Source organism: Diorhabda sublineata, chromosome 4 (assembly GCF_026230105.1).
Source record: "Diorhabda sublineata isolate icDioSubl1.1 chromosome 4, icDioSubl1.1, whole genome shotgun sequence".
NCBI classification, from domain to species: Eukaryota; Metazoa; Arthropoda; class Insecta; order Coleoptera; family Chrysomelidae; genus Diorhabda; species Diorhabda sublineata.
The window spans coordinates 36,881,044-36,905,697 of record NC_079477.1 but is presented as its reverse complement, the minus strand read 5'-3'; the positions used below and the strand labels follow the sequence as shown (position 1 = coordinate 36,905,697).

The following is a 24,654-nucleotide window of genomic DNA, read 5'->3' as shown; positions in this document are numbered from 1 at the left end:
ATCCCAAAAAACATAAAACGTTCGAAATTACGCTAATATTTGTTGAACCAAGGAAATTCAGAAAGAAAATTCTATAAAATTGAAAATAATTAACGTTTTTGTTGGGAATGACCCCATAAGATAAACAATAAGAAATTTGGGACAAAAATGATCCCAAAAAAACATTAAACGTCCGAAATTGTGCTTAAACTTTCTGATTCTAGAAGTGGATAATGTTAAATAAGAAAATATTTGGGAGCTTAGTTAAAAACTGACCTCAAAGAACAATCTATGAGGAATTTGGGACAAAATGATCCCAAAAAACATAAAATGTTCGAAATTACGCTAATATTTGTTGAACCAAGGAAATTCAGAAAGAAAATTCTATAAAATTGAAAATAATTAACGTTTTTGTTGGGAATGACCCCATAAGATAAACAATAAGAAATTTGGGACAAAAATGATCCTAAAAAAACATTAAACGTCCGAAATTGTGCTTAAACTTTCTGATTCTAGAAGTGGATAATGTTAAATAAGAAAATATTTGGGAGCTTAGTTAAAAACTGACCTCAAAGAACAATCTATGAGGAATTTGGGACAAAATGATCCCAAAAAACATAAAACGTTCGAAATTACGCTAATATTTGTTGAACCAAGGAAATTCAGAAAGAAAATTCTATAAAATTGAAAATAATTAACGTTTTTGTTGGGAATGACCCCATAAGATAAACAATAAGAAATTTGGGACAAAAATGATCCTAAAAAAACATTAAACGTCCGAAATTGTGCTTAAACTTTCTGATTCTAGAAGTGGATAATGTTAAATAAGAAAATATTTGGGAGCTTAGTTAAAAACTGACCTCAAAGAACAATCTATGAGGAATTTGGGACAAAATGATCCCAAAAAACATAAAACGTTCGAAATTACGCTAATATTTGTTGAACCAAGGAAATTCAGAAAGAAAATTCTATAAAATTGAAAATAATTAACGTTTTTGTTGGGAATGACCCCATAAGATAAACAATAAGAAATTTGGGACAAAAATGATCCTAAAAAAACATTAAACGTCCGAAATTGTGCTTAAACTTTCTGATTCTAGAAGTGGATAATGTTAAATAAGAAAATATTTGGGAGCTTAGTTAAAAACTGACCTCAAAGAACAATCTATGAGGAATTTGGGACAAAATGATCCCAAAAAACATAAAACGTTCGAAATTACGCTAATATTTGTTGAACCAAGGAAATTCAGAAAGAAAATTCTATAAAATTGAAAATAATTAACGTTTTTGTTGGGAATGACCCCATAAGATAAACAATAAGAAATTTGGGACAAAAATGATCCTAAAAAAACATTAAACGTCCGAAATTGTGCTTAGAATCTCTCTCATATTTTCTTATCGCAAGAAATCTAGTAAGAAAATTTTGTCGAAATGGAAAAAATGAGGTTTATATTAAAAACGACCCCAAATTTGGGACAAAAATGACCCCAAAAAGACGGAAAACGGCCGAAAATCATGCTTAAACTTTCTGATTCTAGAAGTGGATAATGTTAAATAAGAAAATATTTGGGAGCTTAGTTAAAAACTGACCTCAAAGAACAATATATGAGGAATTTGGGACAAAAATGATCCCGAAAAGACATAAAACGTTCGAAATTACGCTAATATTTGTTGAACCAAAGAAATTCAGAAATAAAATTCTATAAAATTGAAAATAATTAACGTTTTTGTTGGGAACGACCCCATAAGATAACCAATAAGAAATTTGGGACAAAAATGATCCCAAAAAAACATTAAACGTCCGAAATTGTGCTTAAACTTTCTGATTCTAGAAGTGGATAATGTTAAATAAGAAAATATTTGGGAGCTTAGTTAAAAACTGACCTCAAAGAACAATCTATGAGGAATTTGGGACAAAATGATCCCAAAAAACATAAAACGTTCGAAATTACGCTAATATTTGTTGAACCAAGGAAATTCAGAAAGAAAATTCTATAAAATTGAAAATAATACGACCCCATAAGATAATCAATAAGAAATTTGGGACAAAAATGATCCTAAAAAAACATTGAACGTCCGAAATTGAATAGAATCTCTCTCATATTTTCTTATCGCAAGAAATCAAGTAAGAAAATTTTGTCGAAATAGAAAATATGAGGTTTCTATTAAAAACGACCCCAAATTTGGGACAAAAATGATCCCAAAACGTCTAAAACATCCAAAATCACGATAATATCAGTTTTTTCTATGAAAATATTGAATAATCGTCCATACAGACCTAGACAGTACGGGAAATAACGAAAAAAACGTCTAACAATCACAATACGCATCACGCTGAACTAAATACAGCGCAACTGATTCAGATTATAAATTGTGTCATGGAAAGAGCGCGCAGAATAACATCACAACAGTTTTTTTCAACGAAACATTGCGTAATATCGAAAAAAATTCCGAAACCTAGCCACCCCCCGAATCCCACCCTGTATTTCATCCCGATACCAAGTGCAAACTCACAAAAACCGATCAGAATCGGTCTAGGATTAAGTGGTATTCCTATTTTAATGCCGGTGTATTAATTTGTATTATGCGGGGATGAATAGACGGTATTAAGAGAGAAAGTTAGGTTAGGGACGCTACCAGACGATACATTATAGAAAGATGAGTGTCCCTTTGTGACTAGCAAAGCTCGGAAGGGCGTCTACCGATATTATATATATATATATATATATATATATATATATATAGAAAGAGAGAGAGATATATATACACCATTTGGTCAAAGAAATTAAAAATCTATTAGGAAATTTCACGCGCACTCGATCTCGTAATAGGGCTCGCGAAACGAGGGTAGTTCATGTAAATTTTACATCGTTGGGTTTAAGGGGGATAGAAACTAACAACAATTCCATTAGTGCAATTATTAGTTTCGATATTATGAATATAATAAAGTAAAAATGAAATTAGCCAGGTAATAATTGGAAGGGCGAGTTTTGAGACAGATTTTTGAAAGTTTTTTACTTGATGTTCGTTATAGTTATGAATTTTTTGAGTTTGCCGGATCGGGTAAATTCTAGTCCTTCCACCCCGTTCGTTCGTTACAAAAAACTGTACGAAAATACCGGGTCAAACGCTGTGTACCTCGGGCATTTGGAAAAATGCTTATGATGATCTATAATGGAACAAAGAAGGTGAAACGGCGAGGTTTTCTGTTGTTAATGCAACTACCGATTGAAAACATTGAAAAAATTGACTTTCTAGACACTTTCAATTCAAATTCCACCTTTCTAGCATTTTTTACCCAACTCCTAGCTTTTTAGATGATATTTTCAAATGCCGAAACCTTTCCAGTCACTTTTTAAATAACATATGACTTTCTAGACACTTTTTATTCAAATTTCGACTTTCTAGATATATTTTATCAACTGTCATCACCTTTCTAGACACTTTTTACTCAACCCCTGACTTTCTAGATGATATTTTCAATTTGGGAACCTTTCCAGTCGCTTTTTTTTAAAAAAATGACTTTCTAGACACTTTTTATTCAAATTTCGACTTTCTAGATATATTTTATCAACTGTCACTACCTTTCTAGACACTTTTTACTCAACCCCTGACTTTCTAGATGATATTTTCAATTTGGGAACCTTTCCAGTCGCTTTTTTTTAAAAAAATGACTTTCTAGACACTTTTTATTCAAATTTCGACTTTCTAGATATATTTTATCAACTGTCACTACCTTTCTAGACACTTTTTACTCAACCCCTGACTTTCTAGATGATATTTTCAATTTGGGAACCTTTCCAGTCGCTTTTTTTTAAAAAAATGACTTTCTAGACACTTTTTATTCAAATTTCGACTTTCTAGATATATTTTATCAACTGTCACTACCTTTCTAGACACTTTTTACTCAACCCCTGACTTTCTAGATGATATTTTCAATTTGGGAACCTTTCCAGTCGCTTTTTTTTTAAAAAAATGACTTTCTAGACACTTTTTATTCAAATTTCGACTTTCTAGATATATTTTATCAACTGTCACTACCTTTCTAGACACTTTTTACTCAACCCCTGACTTTCTAGATGATATTTTCAATTTGGGAACCTTTCCAGTCGCTTTTTTTTAAAAAAATGACTTTCTAGACACTTTTTATTCAAATTTCGACTTTCTAGATATATTTTATCAACTGTCACTACCTTTCTAGACACTTTTTATACAAATTTCGACTTTCTAGATATATTTTATCAACTGTCATCACCTTTCTAGACACTTTTTACTCAACCCCTGGCTTTCTAGATAATATTTTCAATTTCTAAATCTTTCCAGTCGCTTTTTTGATAAAAAATGACTCTAGACACTTTTTATTCAAATTTCGACTTTCTAGATATATTTTATCACCAGTCACTACCTTTCTAGACACTTTTTACTCAACCCCTGACTTTCTAGATGATATTTTCAATTTGGGAACCTTTCCAGTCGCTTTTTTTTTAAAAAATGACTTTCTAGACACTTTTTATTCAAATTTCGACTTTCTAGATATATTTTATCAACTGTCACTACCTTTCTAGACACTTTTTACTCAACCCCTGACTTTCTAGATGATATTTTCAATTTGGGAACCTTTCCAGTCGCTTTTTTTTAAAAAAATGACTTTCTAGACACTTTTTATTCAAATTTCGACTTTCTAGATATATTTTATCAACTGTCACTACCTTTCTAGACACTTTTTACTCAACCCCTGACTTTCTAGATGATATTTTCAATTTGGGAACCTTTCCAGTCGCTTTTTTTTAAAAAAATGACTTTCTAGACACTTTTTATTCAAATTTCGACTTTCTAGATATATTTTATCAACTGTCACTACCTTTCTAGACACTTTTTACTCAACCCCTGACTTTCTAGATGATATTTTCAATTTGGGAACCTTTCCAGTCGCTTTTTTTTTAAAAAAATGACTTTCTAGACACTTTTTATTCAAATTTCGACTTTCTAGATATATTTTATCAACTGTCACTACCTTTCTAGACACTTTTTACTCAACCCCTGACTTTCTAGATGATATTTTCAATTTGGGAACCTTTCCAGTCGCTTTTTTTTAAAAAAATGACTTTCTAGACACTTTTTATTCAAATTTCGACTTTCTAGATATATTTTATCAACTGTCACTACCTTTCTAGACACTTTTTACTCAACCCCTGACTTTCTAGATGATATTTTCAATTTGGGAACCTTTCCAGTCGCTTTTTTTTAAAAAAATGACTTTCTAGACACTTTTTATTCAAATTTCGACTTTCTAGATATATTTTATCAACTGTCACTACCTTTCTAGACACTTTTTACTCAACCCCTGACTTTCTAGATGATATTTTCAATTTGGGAACCTTTCCAGTCGCTTTTTTTTTAAAAAAATGACTTTCTAGACACTTTTTATTCAAATTTCGACTTTCTAGATATATTTTATCAACTGTCACTACCTTTCTAGACACTTTTTACTCAACCCCTGACTTTCTAGATGATATTTTCAATTTGGGAACCTTTCCAGTCGCTTTTTTTTAAAAAAATGACTTTCTAGACACTTTTTATTCAAATTTCGACTTTCTAGATATATTTTATCAACTGTCACTACCTTTCTAGACACTTTTTATACAAATTTCGACTTTCTAGATATATTTTATCAACTGTCATCACCTTTCTAGACACTTTTTACTCAACCCCTGGCTTTCTAGATAATATTTTCAATTTCTAAATCTTTCCAGTCGCTTTTTTGATAAAAAATGACTCTAGACACTTTTTATTCAAATTTCGACTTTCTAGATATATTTTATCACCAGTCACTACCTTTCTAGACACTTTTTACTCAACCCCTGACTTTCTAGATGATATTTTCAATTTGGGAACCTTTCCAGTCGCTTTTTTTTTAAAAAATGACTTTCTAGACACTTTTTATTCAAATTTCGACTTTCTAGATATATTTTATCAACTGTCACTACCTTTCTAGACACTTTTTACTCAACCCCTGACTTTCTAGATGATATTTTCAATTTGGGAACCTTTCCAGTCGCTTTTTTTTAAAAAAATGACTTTCTAGACACTTTTTATTCAAATTTCGACTTTCTAGATATATTTTATCAACTGTCACTACCTTTCTAGACACTTTTTACTCAACCCCTGACTTTCTAGATGATATTTTCAATTTGGGAACCTTTCCAGTCGCTTTTTTTTAAAAAAATGACTTTCTAGACACTTTTTATTCAAATTTCGACTTTCTAGATATATTTTATCAACTGTCACTACCTTTCTAGACACTTTTTACTCAACCCCTGACTTTCTAGATGATATTTTCAATTTGGGAACCTTTCCAGTCGCTTTTTTTTAAAAAAATGACTTTCTAGACACTTTTTATTCAAATTTCGACTTTCTAGATATATTTTATCAACTGTCACTACCTTTCTAGACACTTTTTATACAAATTTCGACTTTCTAGATATATTTTATCAACTGTCATCACCTTTCTAGACACTTTTTACTCAACCCCTGGCTTTCTAGATAATATTTTCAATTTCTAAATCTTTCCAGTCGCTTTTTTGATAAAAAATGACTCTAGACACTTTTTATTCAAATTTCGACTTTCTAGATATATTTTATCACCAGTCACTACCTTTCTAGACACTTTTTACTCAACCCCTGACTTTCTAGATGATATTTTCAATTTGGGAACCTTTCCAGTCGCTTTTTTTTTAAAAAATGACTTTCTAGACACTTTTTATTCAAATTTCGACTTTCTAGATATATTTTATCAACTGTCACTACCTTTCTAGACACTTTTTACTCAACCCCTGGCTTTCTAGATAATATTTTCAATTTCTAAATCTTTCCAGTCCCTTTTTTGATAATAAATGACTTTCTAGACACTATTTATTCAAATTTCGACTTTCTAGATATATTTTATCAACTGTCATCACCTTTCTAGACACTTTTTACTCAACCCCTGACTTTCTAGATGATATTTTCAATTTGGGAACCTTTCCAGTCGCTTTTTTTAAAAAAATGACTTTCTAGACACTTTTTATTCAAATTTCGACTTTCTAGATATATTTTATCAACTGTCATCACCTTTCTAGACACTTTTTACTCAACCCCTGACTTTCTAGATGATATTTCCAATTTGAGAACCTTTCCAGTCGCTTTTTTAAGAAAAAATGACACTCTAGACACTTTTTATACAAATTTCGACTTTCTAGATATATTTTATCAACTGTCATCACCTTTCTAGACACTTTTTACTCAACCCCTGGCTTTCTAGATAATATTTTCAATTTTGAAACCTTTTCAGTCGCTTTTTTAATAAAAAATGACTTTCTACACACTTTTTATACAAATTTCGACTTTCTAGATATATTTTATCAACTGTCATCACCTTTCTAGACACTTTTTACTCAACCCCTGGCTTTCTAGATAATATTTTCAATTTTGAAACCTTTCCAGTCGCTTTTTTAATAAAAAATGACTTTCTACACACTTTTTATACAAATTTCGACTTTCTAGATATATTTTATCAACTGTCATCACCTTTCTAGACACTTTTTACTCAACCCCTGGCTTTCTAGATAATATTTTCAATTTCTAAATCTTTCCAGTCGCTTTTTTGATAAAAAATGACTTTCTAGACACTATTTATTCAAATTTCGACTTTCTAGATATATTTTATCAACTGTCATCACCTTTCTAGACACTTTTTACTCAACCCCTGACTTTCTAGATGATATTTTCAATTTGGGAACCTTTCCAGTCGCTTTTTTTTAAAAAATGACTTTCTAGACACTTTTTATTCAAATTTCGACTTTCTAGATATATTTTATCAACTGTCATCACCTTTCTAGACACTTTTTACTCAACCCCTGGCTTTCTAGATAATATTTTCAATTTCTAAATCTTTCCAGTCGCTTTTTTGATAATAAATGACTTTCTAGACACTATTTATTCAAATTTCGACTTTCTAGATATATTTTATCAACTGTCATCACCTTTCTAGACACTTTTTACTCAACCCCTGACTTTCTAGATGATATTTTCAATTTGGGAACCTTTCCAGTCGCTTTTTTTAAAAAAATGACTTTCTAGACACTTTTTATTCAAATTTCGACTTTCTAGATATATTTTATCAACTGTCATCACCTTTCTAGACACTTTTTACTCAACCCCTGACTTTCTAGATGATATTTCCAATTTGAGAACCTTTCCAGTCGCTTTTTTAAGAAAAAATGACACTCTAGACACTTTTTATACAAATTTCGACTTTCTAGATATATTTTATCAACTGTCATCACCTTTCTAGACACTTTTTACTCAACCTCTGGCTTTCTAGATAATATTTTCAATTTTGAAACCTTTCCAGTCGCTTTTTTAATAAAAAATGACTTTCTAGACACTTTTTATACAAATTTCGACTTTCTAGATATATTTTATCAACTGTCATCACCTTTCTAGACACTTTTTACTCAACCCCTGGCTTTCTAGATAATATTTTCAATTTCTAAATCTTTCCAGTCGCTTTTTTGATAAAAAATGACTCTAGACACTTTTTATTCAAATTTCGACTTTCTAGATATATTTTATCACCTGTCACTACCTTTCTAGACACTTTTTACTCGACCCCTGACTTTCTAGATGATATTTCCAATTTGGGAACCTTTCCAGTCGCTTTTTTTTAAAAAAATGACTTTCTAGACACTTGTTATTCAAATTTCGACTTTCTAGATATATTTTATCAACTGTCACTACCTTTCTAGACACTTTTTACTCAACCCCTGGCTTTCTAGATAATATTTTCAATTTCTAAATCTTTCCAGTCGCTTTTTTTTAAAAAAATGACTTTCTAGACACTTGTTATTCAAATTTCGACTTTCTAGATATATTTTATCACCTGTCACTACCTTTCTAGACACTTTTTACTCGACCCCTGACTTTCTAGATGATATTTCCAATTTGGGAACCTTTCCAGTCGCTTTTTTTTAAAAAAATGACTTTCTAGACACTTTTTATTCAAATTTCGACTTTCTAGATATATTTTATCAACTGTCACTACCTTTCTAGACACTTTTTACTCAACCCCTGGCTTTCTTGATAATATTTTCAATTTCTAAATCTTTCCAGTCGCTTTTTTGATAAAAAATGACTTTCTAGACACTATTTATTCAAATTTCGACTTTCTAGATATATTTTATCAACTGTCATCACCTTTCTAGACACTTTTTACTCAACTGCTGACTTTCTAGATGATATTTTCAATTTGGGAACCTTTCCAGTCGCTTTTTTTTTAAAAAAATGACTTTCTAGACACTTTTTATTCAAATTTCGACTTTCTAGATATATTTTATCAACATTTTAGTTAATTCGAATTCGATACAAATTGAATTTAATTGATACAAGATGTACTCAAAGATCATATCTACCATAACCGATTGTTCACCCGAATACCAAGTGTGCAAATTTAATGTCATCAATTCCGCTACAAGTGACATCAAGGGCGTATTTAATTATAATGTAAATAGGGTCGAATAGGTCCCATATGCCATGATTCTCCCGACCCTCCAACCATACTCTAACCGGCTTTCAAAAATAAATTAACGTCACGATAAAAAAATATTTTCATTTCCAGATCTACGAACATCGCCGAACAGTGCCGATTGTTACTCCCAAGAAGGTGATCACCCCCTGGCGCTTTGTTTACCGTCCTCCCAAACTTTGATTCAAGCCTCCCGTACGCCGCCTCCTCCTTGGAATGTACCCACCAAGAAAGGAATACCCGGGCTTGTATGCGTCGTCTGCGGGGATACCAGCTCGGGGAAACATTACGGAATTCTGGCATGCAACGGCTGTTCCGGATTTTTCAAAAGATCCGTCAGAAGAAAACTCATTTATAGGTAAGTTGTTTTTCCCTCTGAACGTTCCCCGATCGACGCACCAGGGAGTTTTTGGAACCTTCAAACAGAAAATCGCAGTTTGGGGAAGAATATGATGAAGATACTCAAAGCTGTGAAGCAATTAACCTGATGGATGCTAGTCGTATGGCGGCAGAAGCTTGAGAAGAAAATTTGGTACTAGATGAAGGAAATTACGAGTTTAAAGGGTTGTTTTTCCCTCTGAACGTTCCCCGATCGACGCACCAGGGAGTTTTTGGAACCTTCAAACAGAAAATCGCAGTTTGGGAAAGAATATGATGAAGATACTCAAAGCTGTGAAGCAATTAACCTGATGGATGCTAGTCGTATGGCAACAGAAGCTTGAGAAGAAAATTTGGTACTAGATGAAGGAAATTACGAGTTTAAAGGGTTGTTTTTCCCTCTGAACGTTCCCCGATCGACGCACCAGGGAGTTTTTGGAACCTTTAAACAGAAAATCGCAGTTTGGGAAAGAATATGATGAAGATACTCAAAGCTGTGAAGCAATTAACCTGATGGATGCTAGTCGTATGGCAACAGAAGCTTGAGAAGAAAATTTGGTACTAGATGAAGGAAATTACGAGTTTAAAGGGTTGTTTTTCCCTCTGAACGTTCCCCGATCGACGCACCAGGGAGTTTTTGGAACCTTCAAACAGAAAATCGCAGTTTGGGAAAGAATATGATGAAGATACTCAAAGCTGTGAAGCAATTAACCTGATGGATGCTAGTCGTATGGCAACAGAAGCTTGAGAACTGATTTAAAACGATTGCGGTAATCAGAAGGAAAAAAAACAGAAAAAATGTCGATTTTATCCTTTTTTCGATATATCTCGTCCATCGCAATCCCCAAATTCCTTTTGATATAAGACGAATCGATTTTTTTGTTCATTCGAACCGCAAGATTTATAAAACCCAACCACGGAGAAGTTTAATTGAATTTTAAAAAGGGATTTAGATCTGTGATTCTTCAGTAAGACTTTATGATTACTAGAAATAAAAATTTGCATTCGGTCGAGAGCTTTCTAACTTGTGTCTAGCGCAAAAATAAAAAGGGGAAATTTATAAGAGAGCGGGACGTTTCCAGAGAAGTCGTTTGGAGAATTAAAAACCGACCTACGTCGTTTCGAACAGCCAGAATTTGAAACTCGAGTAGTTTTGGGCAACACTGTAAACTTTTTAGATGTTTGCGTTGAGTTTGAACGCCATATTTGACCAAAATCGGAACGAAAATCATTCTTCGGCCATAGTATACGCCAGATTTTGTTCAATTGACTTTTTCCTCGTACCGAATATTAAGAATATACGCGTCAGAATTAAAAAAATTATTAAAATGCTTGTACTGACTCAAAAAGGACTGTTTCAAAGGCTAAAACGAAAATTTATAATAAAATATCGTTTTTTTTTTATCACCAGGTATAGTATTTATAAAATCAAAAATGCTTATTAATTTCCAGTGTAGTTTATTAGATTTTAATTAAAAATAAATTGATAAAACTAAGTTTTCATGAAATTGTTCCGTGTTTCGTGTTTTTCGAAAAATATACAAGGGTTTTTTGAAAAGTGATATTTCCCAGGTCTTATTTAATCTTAATTCTCCATATTTTTTCCATATTTCTCCAATTTTCATTTACATTTTTCCCTTGTGACCAAATTTTCTTGAAAAATTAATCAAATTCTTCAATCAATTTCCCTCCAATCTTTTATTTCTCCCCTGTGACCATAATTTTTCGAAAATTGAAAATATTTCTCCGTATCCCTCCATAAATTTTTCATATTTTCAAAATTTTCATTTACATTTTCACATTCGGACCAAATTAATTCGAAAAATATGAATTTTCTTTCAAAAAACTTCGATTTTCCTCCAATATTTAATCACATTTCTCCCTTGTTACCATATTCCTCTAAAATTAATTCATTTTTTCCCTTATCTAATCATATTTCTCCATTATTAAAATATTTCTCCAAAAATTATTCATTTTCTCCAATATTTGATCACATTTCTCCATATTTCTCACATGTGACGTCATTTCTCCAAAAATTACTCTTAATTCTCCAATATTTTTTCACATTCCTCCATTATAATCATATTCCTCCAAAAATTATTTCCACATCTTCAATATTTAATATTCCTCCAATACGACCATATTTATACAAATATATTTCATTTTTCTCCAAATTTTGAATGATATTTTTCCAAAAATAATTTATTTTTTGGCAATATTTAATCATATTTCTCCGTTATCACCATATTTCTCCAAAATTACTAATTTTCTTTCAGCATTAATTTTCCATGTTTCTCCAAAATCTAATCTCATTTCTCCATTTCGATATTTTTGCAAAAATTGTCTATATGTCTCCAATATATGATCATATATCTCCATTACGACGATATTTCTTCAAACATTTTCCATATTTCTCCAATATCTAATCATAATTCTCCATTACGACGATATTTTTCCCAAAATTTTTCATATTTTCCCATATCTAATCATATATCTCAATTACTATGAGATTTCTCCAAATATTTTCTATATTTCTCCATTATCCAATCATATTTCTCCATTACGACGAAAGTTCTCCAAACATTTTCCATATTTCTCCAATATCTAATCATAATTCTCCATTACGACGATATTTTTCCCAAAATTTTTAATATTTTCCCATATCTAATCATATACCTCTATTACTATGAGATTTCTCCAAATATTTTCTATATTTCTCCATTATCCAATCATATTTCTCCATTACGACGATAGTTCTCCAAACATTTTCCATATTTCTCCAATATCTAATCATAATTCTCCATTACGACGATATTTCTCCCAAAATTTTTAATATTTTCCCATATCTAATCATATACCTCTATTACTATGAGATTTCTCCAAATATTTTCTATATTTCTCCATTATCCAATCATATTTCTCCATTACGACGATAGTTCTCCAAACATTTTCCATATTTCTCCAATATCTAATCATAATTCTCCATTACGACGATATTTCTCCCAAAATTTTTAATATTTTCCCATATCTAATCATATACCTCTATTACTATGAGATTTCTCCAAATATTTTCTATATTTCTCCATTATCCAATCATATTTCTCCATTACGACGATAGTTCTCCAAACATTTTCCATATTTCTCCAATATCTAATCATAATTCTCCATTACGACGATATTTCTCCCAAAATTTTTAATATTTTCCCATATCTAATCATATACCTCTATTACTATGAGATTTCTCCAAATATTTTCTATATTTCTCCATTATCCAATCATATTTCTCCATTACGACGATAGTTCTCCAAACATTTTCCATATTTCTCCAATATCTAATCATAATTCTCCATTACGACGATATTTCTCCCAAAATTTTTAATATTTTCCCATATCTAATCATATACCTCTATTACTATGAGATTTCTCCAAATATTTTCTATATTTCTCCATTATCCAATCATATTTCTCCATTACCACGATATTTCTCCAAACATTTTCCATATTTCTCCAATATCTAATCATAATTCTCCATTACGACGATATTTCTCCCAAAATTTTTCATATTTTCCCATATCTAATCATATACCTCTATTACTATGAGATTTCTCCAAATATTTTCTATATTTCTCCATTATCCAATCATATTTCTCCATTACGACGATAGTTCTCCAAACATTTTCCATATTTCTCCAATATCTAATCATAATTCTCCATTACGACGATATTTCTACAAACATTTTCCATATTTCTCCAAAAATTTTCCAAAATTTTCAATATTTCTCCAATATCTAATCATAATTCTCCATTACTACAATATTTCTTTAAAAATTTTCCATATTTCTCCATTATCCAATCATATTTCTCCATTACGACGATATTTCTCCAAACCTTTTCCATATTTCTCCAATATCTAATCATATTTCTCCATTACGATGATATTTCTCCAAAAATTTTCCATATTTCTCGATTACGACGATATTTCTCCAAACCTTTTCCATATTTCTCCATTACGACGATATTTCTCCAAACCTTTTCCATAGTTCTCCAATATCTAATCATATTTCTCCATTACGACGATATTTCTCCTATATTCATTCACATTTCTCCAAAATTTGATAATATTTCCCCTTTTTGGGCATAAGTCTGAGACGAAACGAGAAACGCAGTTTTTCAAAAATTTTCCAAAACGCATCTATGCATATTTTGAATAAATGACTCGCATATTTTGGGTTCCCCATTCGCATATTCGGATTTTCTCAATTCAGCTCAGTTCGATAACAAATAAAAAAATAAATAAAAATAAATTATTTCAATCACGTGTTTCGTTTTTGTACATATAGTTCGAAGTAAATTCGCAAAAGCATCATGGAAAAACTTCCTCTCTTTTTCCGTCGACCTCGAACGGCTTACGAAGTCATTCAACGGAGATCCCGGCCTCAATCAATTAAGGGAACTTGCTCTAATCCGTGCAGTGAATGTGTGCGCGCCCTTTGTGCCTTAATCTGGTTACGGAAATCGAGTTCGCTAGTGTCCAATCGGTTTATGATTATATGGAAACGAAATCACTTCTCGGAACTAACGCGAACGGACGACGGCTACGGAAAAACGGAAAATCAAATGTTTCGACATTGATTTCGTCATTTATCGACCTCATTTTCATTGCTTTCAAGTATATAAAACAACTATTGAGTCGGGCAGTGTTATACGGAACGAGAATATTTCGGTTTGTGCCCTTAGTCCCTACGTATAAAGCCCGTACATTTTGAAAGAACGAGATTTGAAAGGAGTAGGATAAAAATTGATAGAGTGGCTCTCCGGGGAATTCCTTTGGAATCATCTGGCGAACCGGGAACTGAATATCGCAGATTTTATATACAGGACGGGCTCTAGATGGTCTTTTTTACATTTTCGTTCGAAATTACATATAATTTCAAGAAATTACACTATTCTGATGAGATCCTTAAACTCAAAACCTGTCGAGAAATTGTATTACACCCTCACGAGATCCTTAAATTCGAATCCTATCGAGGAATTAGTTTATATTATCCTGATGAGAACTATATAAGTCAAAACCTGTCGAGAAATTACTTTATGCTGTTCTGATGAGATCCTTAAAGTCGAAACTTGTCGAGAAATTGTATTACACCCTCACGAGATCCTTAAATTCGAATCCTATCGAGGAATTAGTTTATATTATCCTGATGAGAACTATATAAGTCAAAACCTGTCGAGAAATTACTTTATGCTGTTCTGATGAGATCCTTGAAGTCGAAACTTGTCGAGAAATTGCATTACACCCTCACGAGATCCTTAAATTCGAATCCTATCGAGGAATTAGTTTATATTATCCTGATGAGAACTATATAAGTCAAAACCTGTCGAGAAATTACTTTATGCTGTTCTGATGAGATCCTTAAAGTCGAAACTTGTCGAGAAATTGTATTACACCCTCACGAGATCCTTAAATTCGAATTCTATCGAGGAATTAGTTTATATTATCCTGATGAGAACTATATAAGTCAAAACCTGTCGAGAAATTACTTTATGCTGTTCTGATGAGATCCTTAAAGTCGAAACTTGTCGAGAAATTGTATTACACCCTCACGAGATCCTTAAATTCGAATCCTATCGAGGAATTAGTTTATATTATCCTGATGAGAACTATATAAGTCAAAACCTGTCGAGAAATTACTTTATGCTGTTCTTATGAGATCCTTAAACTCAAAACTTGTCAAGAAATTGTATTACACCCTCACGAGATCCTTAAATTCGAATTCTATCGAGGAATTAGTTAATATTATCCTGATGAGAACGATATAAGTCAAAACCAGTCGAGAAATTACTTTATACTATTCTGATGAGATCCTTAAACTCAAAACCTGTCGAGAAATTGTATTACACCCTCACGAGATCCTTAAAGTCGAATTCTATCGAGGAATTAGTTTATATTATCCTGAAGAGAACGATATAAATCAAAACCAGTCGAGAAATTACTTTATACTATTCTGATGAGATCCTTAAACTCAAAACTTGTCGAGAAATGGTATTACACCCTCACGAGATCCTTAAAGTCGAATTCTATCGAGGAATTAGTTTATATTATCCTGATGAGAACTATATAAGCCAAAACCTGTCTTAAATTACTTCATACTATTCTGATGAGATCCTTAAAGTCGAAACTTGTCGAGAAATTGTATTACACCCTCACGAGATCCTTAAAGTCGAATTCTATCGAGGAATTAGTTTATATTATCCTGATGAGAACTATATAAGTCAAAACCTGTCGAGAAATTACTTTATGCTGTTCTGATGAGATCCTTAAACTCAAAACTTGTCAAGAAATTGTATTACACCCTCACGAGATCCTTAAAGTCGAATTCTATCGAGGAATTAGTTTATATTATCCTGATGAGAACTATATAAGTCAAAACCTGTCGAGAAATTACTTTATGCTGTTCTGATGAGATCCTTAAAGTCGAAACTTGTCGAGAAATTGTATTACACCCTCACGAGATCCTTAAATTCGAATTCTATCGAGGAATTAGTTTATATTATCCTGATGAGAACTATATAAGTCAAAACCTGTCGAGAAATTACTTTATGCTGTTCTTATGAGATCCTTAAACTCAAAACTTGTCAAGAAATTGTATTACACCCTCACGAGATCCTTAAATTCGAATTCTATCGAGGAATTAGTTTATATTATCCTGATGAGAACTATATAAGCCAAAACCTGTCGAGAAATTACTTTATACTATTCTGATGAGATCCTTAAAGTCGAAACTTGTCGAGAAATTGTATTACACCCTCACGAGATCCTTAAATTCGAATCCTATCGAGGAATTAGTTTATATTATCCTGATGAGAACTATATAAGTCAAAACCTGTCGAGAAATTACTTTATGCTGTTCTGATGAGATCCTTAAACTCAAAACTTGTCGAGAAATGGTATTACACCCTCACGAGATCCTTAAATTCGAATTCTATCGAGGAATTAGTTTATATTATCCTGATGAGAACTATATAAGTCAAAACCTGTCGAGAAATTACTTTATGCTGTTCTGATGAGATCCTTAAAGTCGAAACTTGTCGAGAAATTGTATTACACCCTCACGAGATCCTTAAATTCGAATTCTATCGAGGAATTAGTTTATATTATCCTGATGAGAACTATATAAGTCAAAACCTGTCGAGAAATTACTTTATGCTGTTCTGATGAGATCCTTAAAGTCGAAACTTGTCGAGAAATTGTATTACACCCTCACGAGATCCTTAAATTCGAATTCTATCGAGGAATTAGTTTATATTATCCTGATGAGAACTATATAAGTCAAAACCTGTCGAGAAATTACTTTATGCTGTTCTTATGAGATCCTTAAACTCAAAACTTGTCAAGAAATTGTATTACACCCTCACGAGATCCTCAAAGTCGAATTCTATCGAGGAATTAGTTTATATTATCCTGATGAGAACTATATAAATCAAAACCTGTCGAGAAATTACTTTATGCTGTTCTGATGAGATCCTTAAAGTCGAAACTTGTCGAGAAATTGTATTACACCCTCACGAGATCCTTAAATTCGAATTCTATCGAGGAATTAGTTTATATTATCCTGATGAGAACTATATAAGTCAAAACCTGTCGAGAAATTACTTTATGCTGTTCTTATGAGATCCTTAAACTCAAAACTTGTCAAGAAATTGTATTACACCCTCACGAGATCCTCAAAGTCGAATTCTATCGAGGAATTAGTTTATATTATCCTGATGAGAACTATATAATTCAAAACCTGTCAAAAAATAACTTTGTGCTATTCTGATGAGACCTTTAGAGTCTAAACCTGTCCAAGAATCTCACCTTTTCCATTTTTTTGACCTGATTTTTAATATATTACATCAAAATTCACGAAATTTCGTTAAATGCTGCGTGGAAATTAGACTTACAAACTTTCTGAATGAAATAATACAGGGTGAAACGGATTTTTTTAAAGATTTTTGCAATAAAATCCTATCCGTTCACAGAGGATATCAAATCATTTTACCTGAATCAACATTTCGACTTCTCTTTTTGTACAAATTCGATGTCGATATCCCGTAAAGCCTGTTTTTGATGCTAAAAGGGCCATCGCTACGAATCGATTTACGGGGGATGAACATGCCCTTTATTGTTGTGGATCGGACAAAAAATTAATACCAGGCGGAAATATGATATACTGATTGTTATATAATTGTATAAACTGGTTGTCAAAATTTTCAAACGTTAAATTTATTAGATTCCATACTAGAGATAATTTAGAATGTGTTTTTCGGCATTAAATCAATCGCCTAATGAAATTTCTACTATTTTAAACGCAATTATTGAATCACCGCCACTATCTCCACACGATACATTTTGATACTTTCATTTCTAAGATTGCTGATGATATGAATATAATGTTATGATACTAGGATAGTCAGCGTATTTTCAAAATGCTTCTCAAGGTGTAAATAAAGCAACCATTTCATTTTAATTAATGTAATATTGAGATAAAAGCTCTTAGTGAACTCTAAATAGAAAGCAGTGACATCTTTCAGCTCCCAACATACTTTAACTATGAAGTAATAGTTGTTGGAGCCATAGTTTCCTAAATTCTCCATCTAATTTTAATAATCTAGTAAAATCTGGATTAAATAGAAGTGGCAACAACGCTGTAACTGTTAACCGAGAAAAAAATTCATAATATAACAACGATTTTTACTATAATTGTCATTTTTTTTTTAATAATTGATACATTTTTGATACTTCGAGCCGCGTTATCACTTTTAGTCGCGAAAATTTTCCCATAGCGACGATAAATTGAATTAAATGGATTAAATAGACGTGGCAACAACGCTGTAACTGTTAAACGAGAAAAAAATCATCATATAACAACGATTTTCACTATAATTGTCATTTTTTTTAAATAATTGATACATTTTTGGTCCTTCCAGCCGCGTTATCACTTTTAGTTGCGAAAATTTTCCCATAGCGACGATAAATTGGATTAAATGGCTTAAATAGACGTGGCAACAACGCTGTAGCTCTTAAACGAGAAAAAAATCATCATATAACAACGATTTTCACTATAATTGTCATTTTTTTTAAATAATTGATACATTTTTGGTCCTTCCAGCCGCGTTATCACTTTTAGTTGCGAAAATTTTCCCATAGCGACGATAAATTGAATTAAATGGATTAAATAGACGTGGCAACAACGCTGTAACTGTTAAACGAGGAAAAAAATCATCATATAACAACGATTTTCACTATAATTGTCATTTTTTTTAAATAATTGATACATTTTTGGTCCTTCCAGCCGCGTTATCACTTTTAGTTGCGAAAATTTTCCCATAGCGACGATAAATTGAATTAAATGGATTAAATAGACGTGGCAACAACGCTGTAACTGTTAAACGAGACAAAAATCATCATATAACAACGATTTTCACTATAATTGTCATTTTTTTTTAATAATTGATACATTTTTGGTCCTTCGAGCCGCATTATCACTTTTAGTCGCTAAAATTTTCCCACAGCGACGATAAATTGGATTAAATGGCTTAAATAGACGTGGCAACAACGCTGTAGCTCTTAAACGAGAAAAAAATCATCATATAACAACGATTTTCACTATAATTGTCATTTCTTTCAAATAATTGTTACATTTTTGGTCCTTCGAGCCGCGTTATCACTTTTAGTTGCGAAAATTTTCCCATAGCGACGATAAATTGAATTAAATGGATTAAATAGACGTGGCAACAACGCTGTAGCTCTTAAACGAGGAAAAAAAAATCATCATATAACAACGATTTTCACTATAATTGTCATTTTTTTTAAATAATTGATACATTTTTGGTCCTTCCAGCCGCGTTATCACTTTTAGTTGCGAAAATTTTCCCATAGCGACGATAAATTGGATTAAATGGCTTAAATAGACGTGGCAACAACGCTGTAGCTCTTAAACGAGAAAAAAATCATCATATAACAACGATTTTCACTATAATTGTCATTTTTTTTAAATAATTGATACATTTTTGGTCCTTCCAGCCGCGTTATCACTTTTAGTTGCGAAAATTTTCCCATAGCGACGATAAATTGAATTAAATGGATTAAATAGACGTGGCAACAACGCTGTAACTGTTAAACGAGGAAAAAAATCATCATATAACAACGATTTTCACTATAATTGTCATTTTTTTTAAATAATTGATACATTTTTGGTCCTTCCAGCCGCGTTATCACTTTTAGTTGCGAAAATTTTCCCATAGCGACGATAAATTGAATTAAATGGATTAAATAGACGTGGCAACAACGCTGTAACTGTTAAACGAGACAAAAATCATCATATAACAACGATTTTCACTATAATTGTCATTTTTTTTTAATAATTGATACATTTTTGGTCCTTCGAGCCGCATTATCACTTTTAGTCGCTAAAATTTTCCCACAGCGACGATAAATTGGATTAAATGGCTTAAATAGACGTGGCAACAACGCTGTAGCTCTTAAACGAGAAAAAAATCATCATATAACAACGATTTTCACTATAATTGTCATTTCTTTCAAATAATTGTTACATTTTTGGTCCTTCGAGCCGCGTTATCACTTTTAGTTGCGAAAATTTTCCCATAGCGACGATAAATTGAATTAAATGGATTAAATAGACGTGGCAACAACGCTGTAGCTCTTAAACGAGGAAAAAAAAATCATCATATAACAACGATTTTCACTATAATTGTCATTTTTTTTTAATAATTGATACATTTTTGGTACTTCGAGCCGCGTTATCACTTTTAGTCGCGAAAATTTTCCCATAGCGACGATAAATTGGATTAAATGGCTTAAATAGACGTGGCAACAACGCTGTAGCTCTTAAACGAGAAAAAAATCATCATATAACAACGATTTTCACTATAATTGTCATTTTTTTTAAATAATTGTTACATTTTTGGTCCTTCGAGCCGCGTTATCACTTTTAGTTGCGAAAATTTTCCCATAGCGACGATAAATTGAATTAAATGGATTAAATAGACGTGGCAACAACGCTGTAACTGTTAAACGAGAAAAAATCATCATATAACAACGATTTTCACTATAATTGTCATTTTTTTTAAATAATTGTTACATTTTTGGTCCTTCGAGCCGCGTTATCACTTTTAGTTGCGAAAATTTTCCCATAGCGACGATAAATTGAATTAAATGGATTAAATAGACGTGGCAACAACGCTGTAGCTCTTAAACGAGAAAAAATCATCATATAACAACGATTTTCACTATAATTGTCATTTTTTTTTAATAATTGATACATTTTTGGTACTTCGAGCCGCGTTATCACTTTTAGTCGCGAAAATTTTCCCATAGCGACGATAAATTGGATTAAATGGCTTAAATAGACGTGGCAACAACGCTGTAGCTCTTAAACGAGAAAAAAATCATCATATAACAACGATTTTCACTATAATTGTCATTTTTTTTAAATAATTGTTACATTTTTGGTCCTTCGAGCCGCGTTATCACTTTTAGTTGCGAAAATTTTCCCATAGCGACGATAAATTGAATTAAATGGATTAAATAGACGTGGCAACAACGCTGTAACTGTTAAACGAGAAAAAATCATCATATAACAACGATTTTCACTATAATTGTCATTTTTTTTAAATAATTGTTACATTTTTGGTCCTTCGAGCCGCGTTATCACTTTTAGTTGCGAAAATTTTCCCATAGCGACGATAAATTGAATTAAATGGATTAAATAGACGTGGCAACAACGCTGTAGCTCTTAAACGAGAAAAAATCATCATATAACAACGATTTTCACTATAATTGTCATTTTTTTTTAATAATTGATACATTTTTGGTACTTCGAGCCGCGTTATCACTTTTAGTCGCGAAAATTTTCCCATAGCGACGATAAATTGGATTAAATGGCTTAAATAGACGTGGCAACAACGCTGTAGCTCTTAAACGAGAAAAAAATCATCATATAACAACGATTTTCACTATAATTGTCATTTTTTTTAATAATTGATACATTTTTGGTCCTTCGAGCCGCATTATCACTTTTAGTCGCTAAAATTTTCCCACAGCGACGATAAATTGGATTAAATGGCTTAAATAGACGTGGCAACAACGCTGTAGCTCTTAAACGAGAAAAAAATCATCATATAACAACGATTTTCACTATAATTGTCATTTCTTTCAAATAATTGTTACATTTTTGGTCCTTCGAGCCGCGTTATCACTTTTAGTTGCGAAAATTTTCCCATAGCGACGATAAATTGAATTAAATGGATTAAATAGACGTGGCAACAACGCTGTAGCTCTTAAACGAGGAAAAAAAAATCATCATATAACAACGATTTTCACTATAATTGTCATTTTTTTTTAATAATTGATACATTTTTGGTACTTCGAGCCGCGTTATCACTTTTAGTCGCGAAAATTTTCCCATAGCGACGATAAATTGGATTAAATGGCTTAAATAGACGTGGCAACAACGCTGTAGCTCTTAAACGAGAAAAAAATCATCATATAACAACGATTTTCACTATAATTGTCATTTTTTTTAAATAATTGATACATTTTTGGTCCTTCCAGCCGCGTTATCACTTTTAGTTGCGAAAATTTTCCCATAGCGACGATAAATTGAATTAAATGGATTAAATAGACGTGGCAACAACGCTGTAACTGTTAAACGAGGAAAAAAATCATCATATAACAACGATTTCTACTATAATTGTCATTTTTTTTCCAAATAATTGATACATTTTTGGTCCTTCGAGCCGCATTATCACTTTTAGTTGCAAAAATTTCCCTATAGCGACGATAAATTGGATTAAATGGATTAAATAGAAGTGGCAACAACGCTGTAGGTAACGATTTTCACTATAATTGTCATTTTTTTTTGAATTTTTGATACATTTTTGGTCCTTCGAGCCGCGTTATCACTTCTAATTGCAAAAATTTTCCCTTAGCGACGATAAATTGGAAAAACAACCCCCAGACTTTCCATATTATGGTTTTTTCACTTTAATATCGCGATTTTCGTCTCAAAATTCGCTCCGTTCGGTATATAACTAATGACGAAACAAAGATATTGTTCATCCCCGAAACCCAACCGAGAAACATTTAGAATGACGCTTCTGCCGGGATATTAGTGGGCTTAAATATATCAAAATGGCAAGTGTCGCATACGAGTTGCGCCACCTGATACCCCTATTAAACGGCAAAAGCTCCCCGTTCCCCCGAAAACACTCTATCAACTTGACGCGGAACGCTATAATGTAAACAATTCAACTAAAACAGCGCTGTTGCCAATTGTAAATATGAGTGAATCTACTGATATTTATCGTTTACAGGTGTCAAGCTGGAACTGGTCGATGTATAGTAGACAAGGCACATAGAAATCAATGTCAAGCGTGTCGTTTAAAGAAATGTCTCGCTATGGGGATGAACAAAGACGGTAAGTCTTCAAAAATAACTTTTATTCAGTATAAATTTCTCTTACTACAATAAAAATACAAATTTCCCGCGAAATCTGTCAATTCAATATCACTTTGTCATAGGCCGTTCAGTATTCACTTTACCACGAATAGATTTCCCGAATTTACCTGAAAACTGCTTTAGACGGCAACAGTGTGATATGCAGGAAACAATAATCTAGCAATTGCTTCGATAATTTTCAGTATAAATACAAATTCTGCGGAATTGTATGTCAAAATATCCATTATTAACTCAATCATTTATACATTTTATTTAACCATTCAATCATTTGTTTATTCAATAATTTATTCATTTATTCAACAATTATTTTATTTGTTGATTCGTTTAAACAATAATTTATTCATTTATTTGATCATTTATACATTTTATTTAACGATTCAATCATTTGTTTATTCAATAATTTATTCATTTATTCAACAATTATTTTATTTGTCGATTCGTTTAAACAATAATTTATTAATCTATTTCATCATTTATACATTGTATTTAACGATTCAATCATTTGTTTATTCAATAATTTATTCATTTATTCAACAATTATTTTATTTGTTGATTCGTTTAAACAATAATTTATTAATCTATTTCATCATTTATACATTGTATTTAACCATTCAATCATTTGTTTATTCAATAATTTATTCATTTATTCAACAATTATTTTATTTGTCGATTCGTTTAAACAATAATTTATTCATTTATTTGATCATTTATACATTTTATTTAACGATTCAATCATTTGTTTATTCAATAATTTATTCATTTATTCAACAATTATTTTATTTGTTGATTCGTTAAAACAATAATTTATTCATTTATTTGATCATTTATACATTTTATTTAACGATTCAATCATTTGTTTATTCAATAATTTATTCATTTATTCAACAATTATTTTATTTGTTGATTCGTTTAAACAATAATTTATTAATCTATTTCATCATTTATACATTGTATTTAACCATTCAATCATTTGTTTATTCAATAATTTATTCATTTATTCAACAATTATTTTATTTGTCGATTCGTTTAAACAATAATTTATTCATTTATTTGATCATTTATACATTTTATTTAACGATTCAATCATTTGTTTATTCAATAATTTATTCATTTATTCAACAATTATTTTATTTGTCGATTCGTTTAAACAATAATTTATTCATTTATTTGATCATTTATACATTTTATTTAACGATTCAATCATTTGTTTATT

At 31.3% G+C, this 24,654-nt stretch overlaps 1 protein-coding gene across 1 annotated transcript in view; it reads left to right on the top strand.

Annotated features, from left to right (window-relative positions):
* LOC130442829 (photoreceptor-specific nuclear receptor-like) overlaps positions 1 to 24,654 on the top strand; it is a 38,795-nt gene that overhangs the window by 4,972 nt on the left and 9,169 nt on the right. Inside the window, exons 2-3 of the mRNA XM_056777189.1 lie at positions 9,635 to 9,899; positions 23,297 to 23,400. Coding sequence (XP_056633167.1) covers positions 9,635 to 9,899; positions 23,297 to 23,400 — 369 coding nt within the window. The remainder of the gene's footprint in view (positions 1 to 9,634; positions 9,900 to 23,296; positions 23,401 to 24,654) is intronic.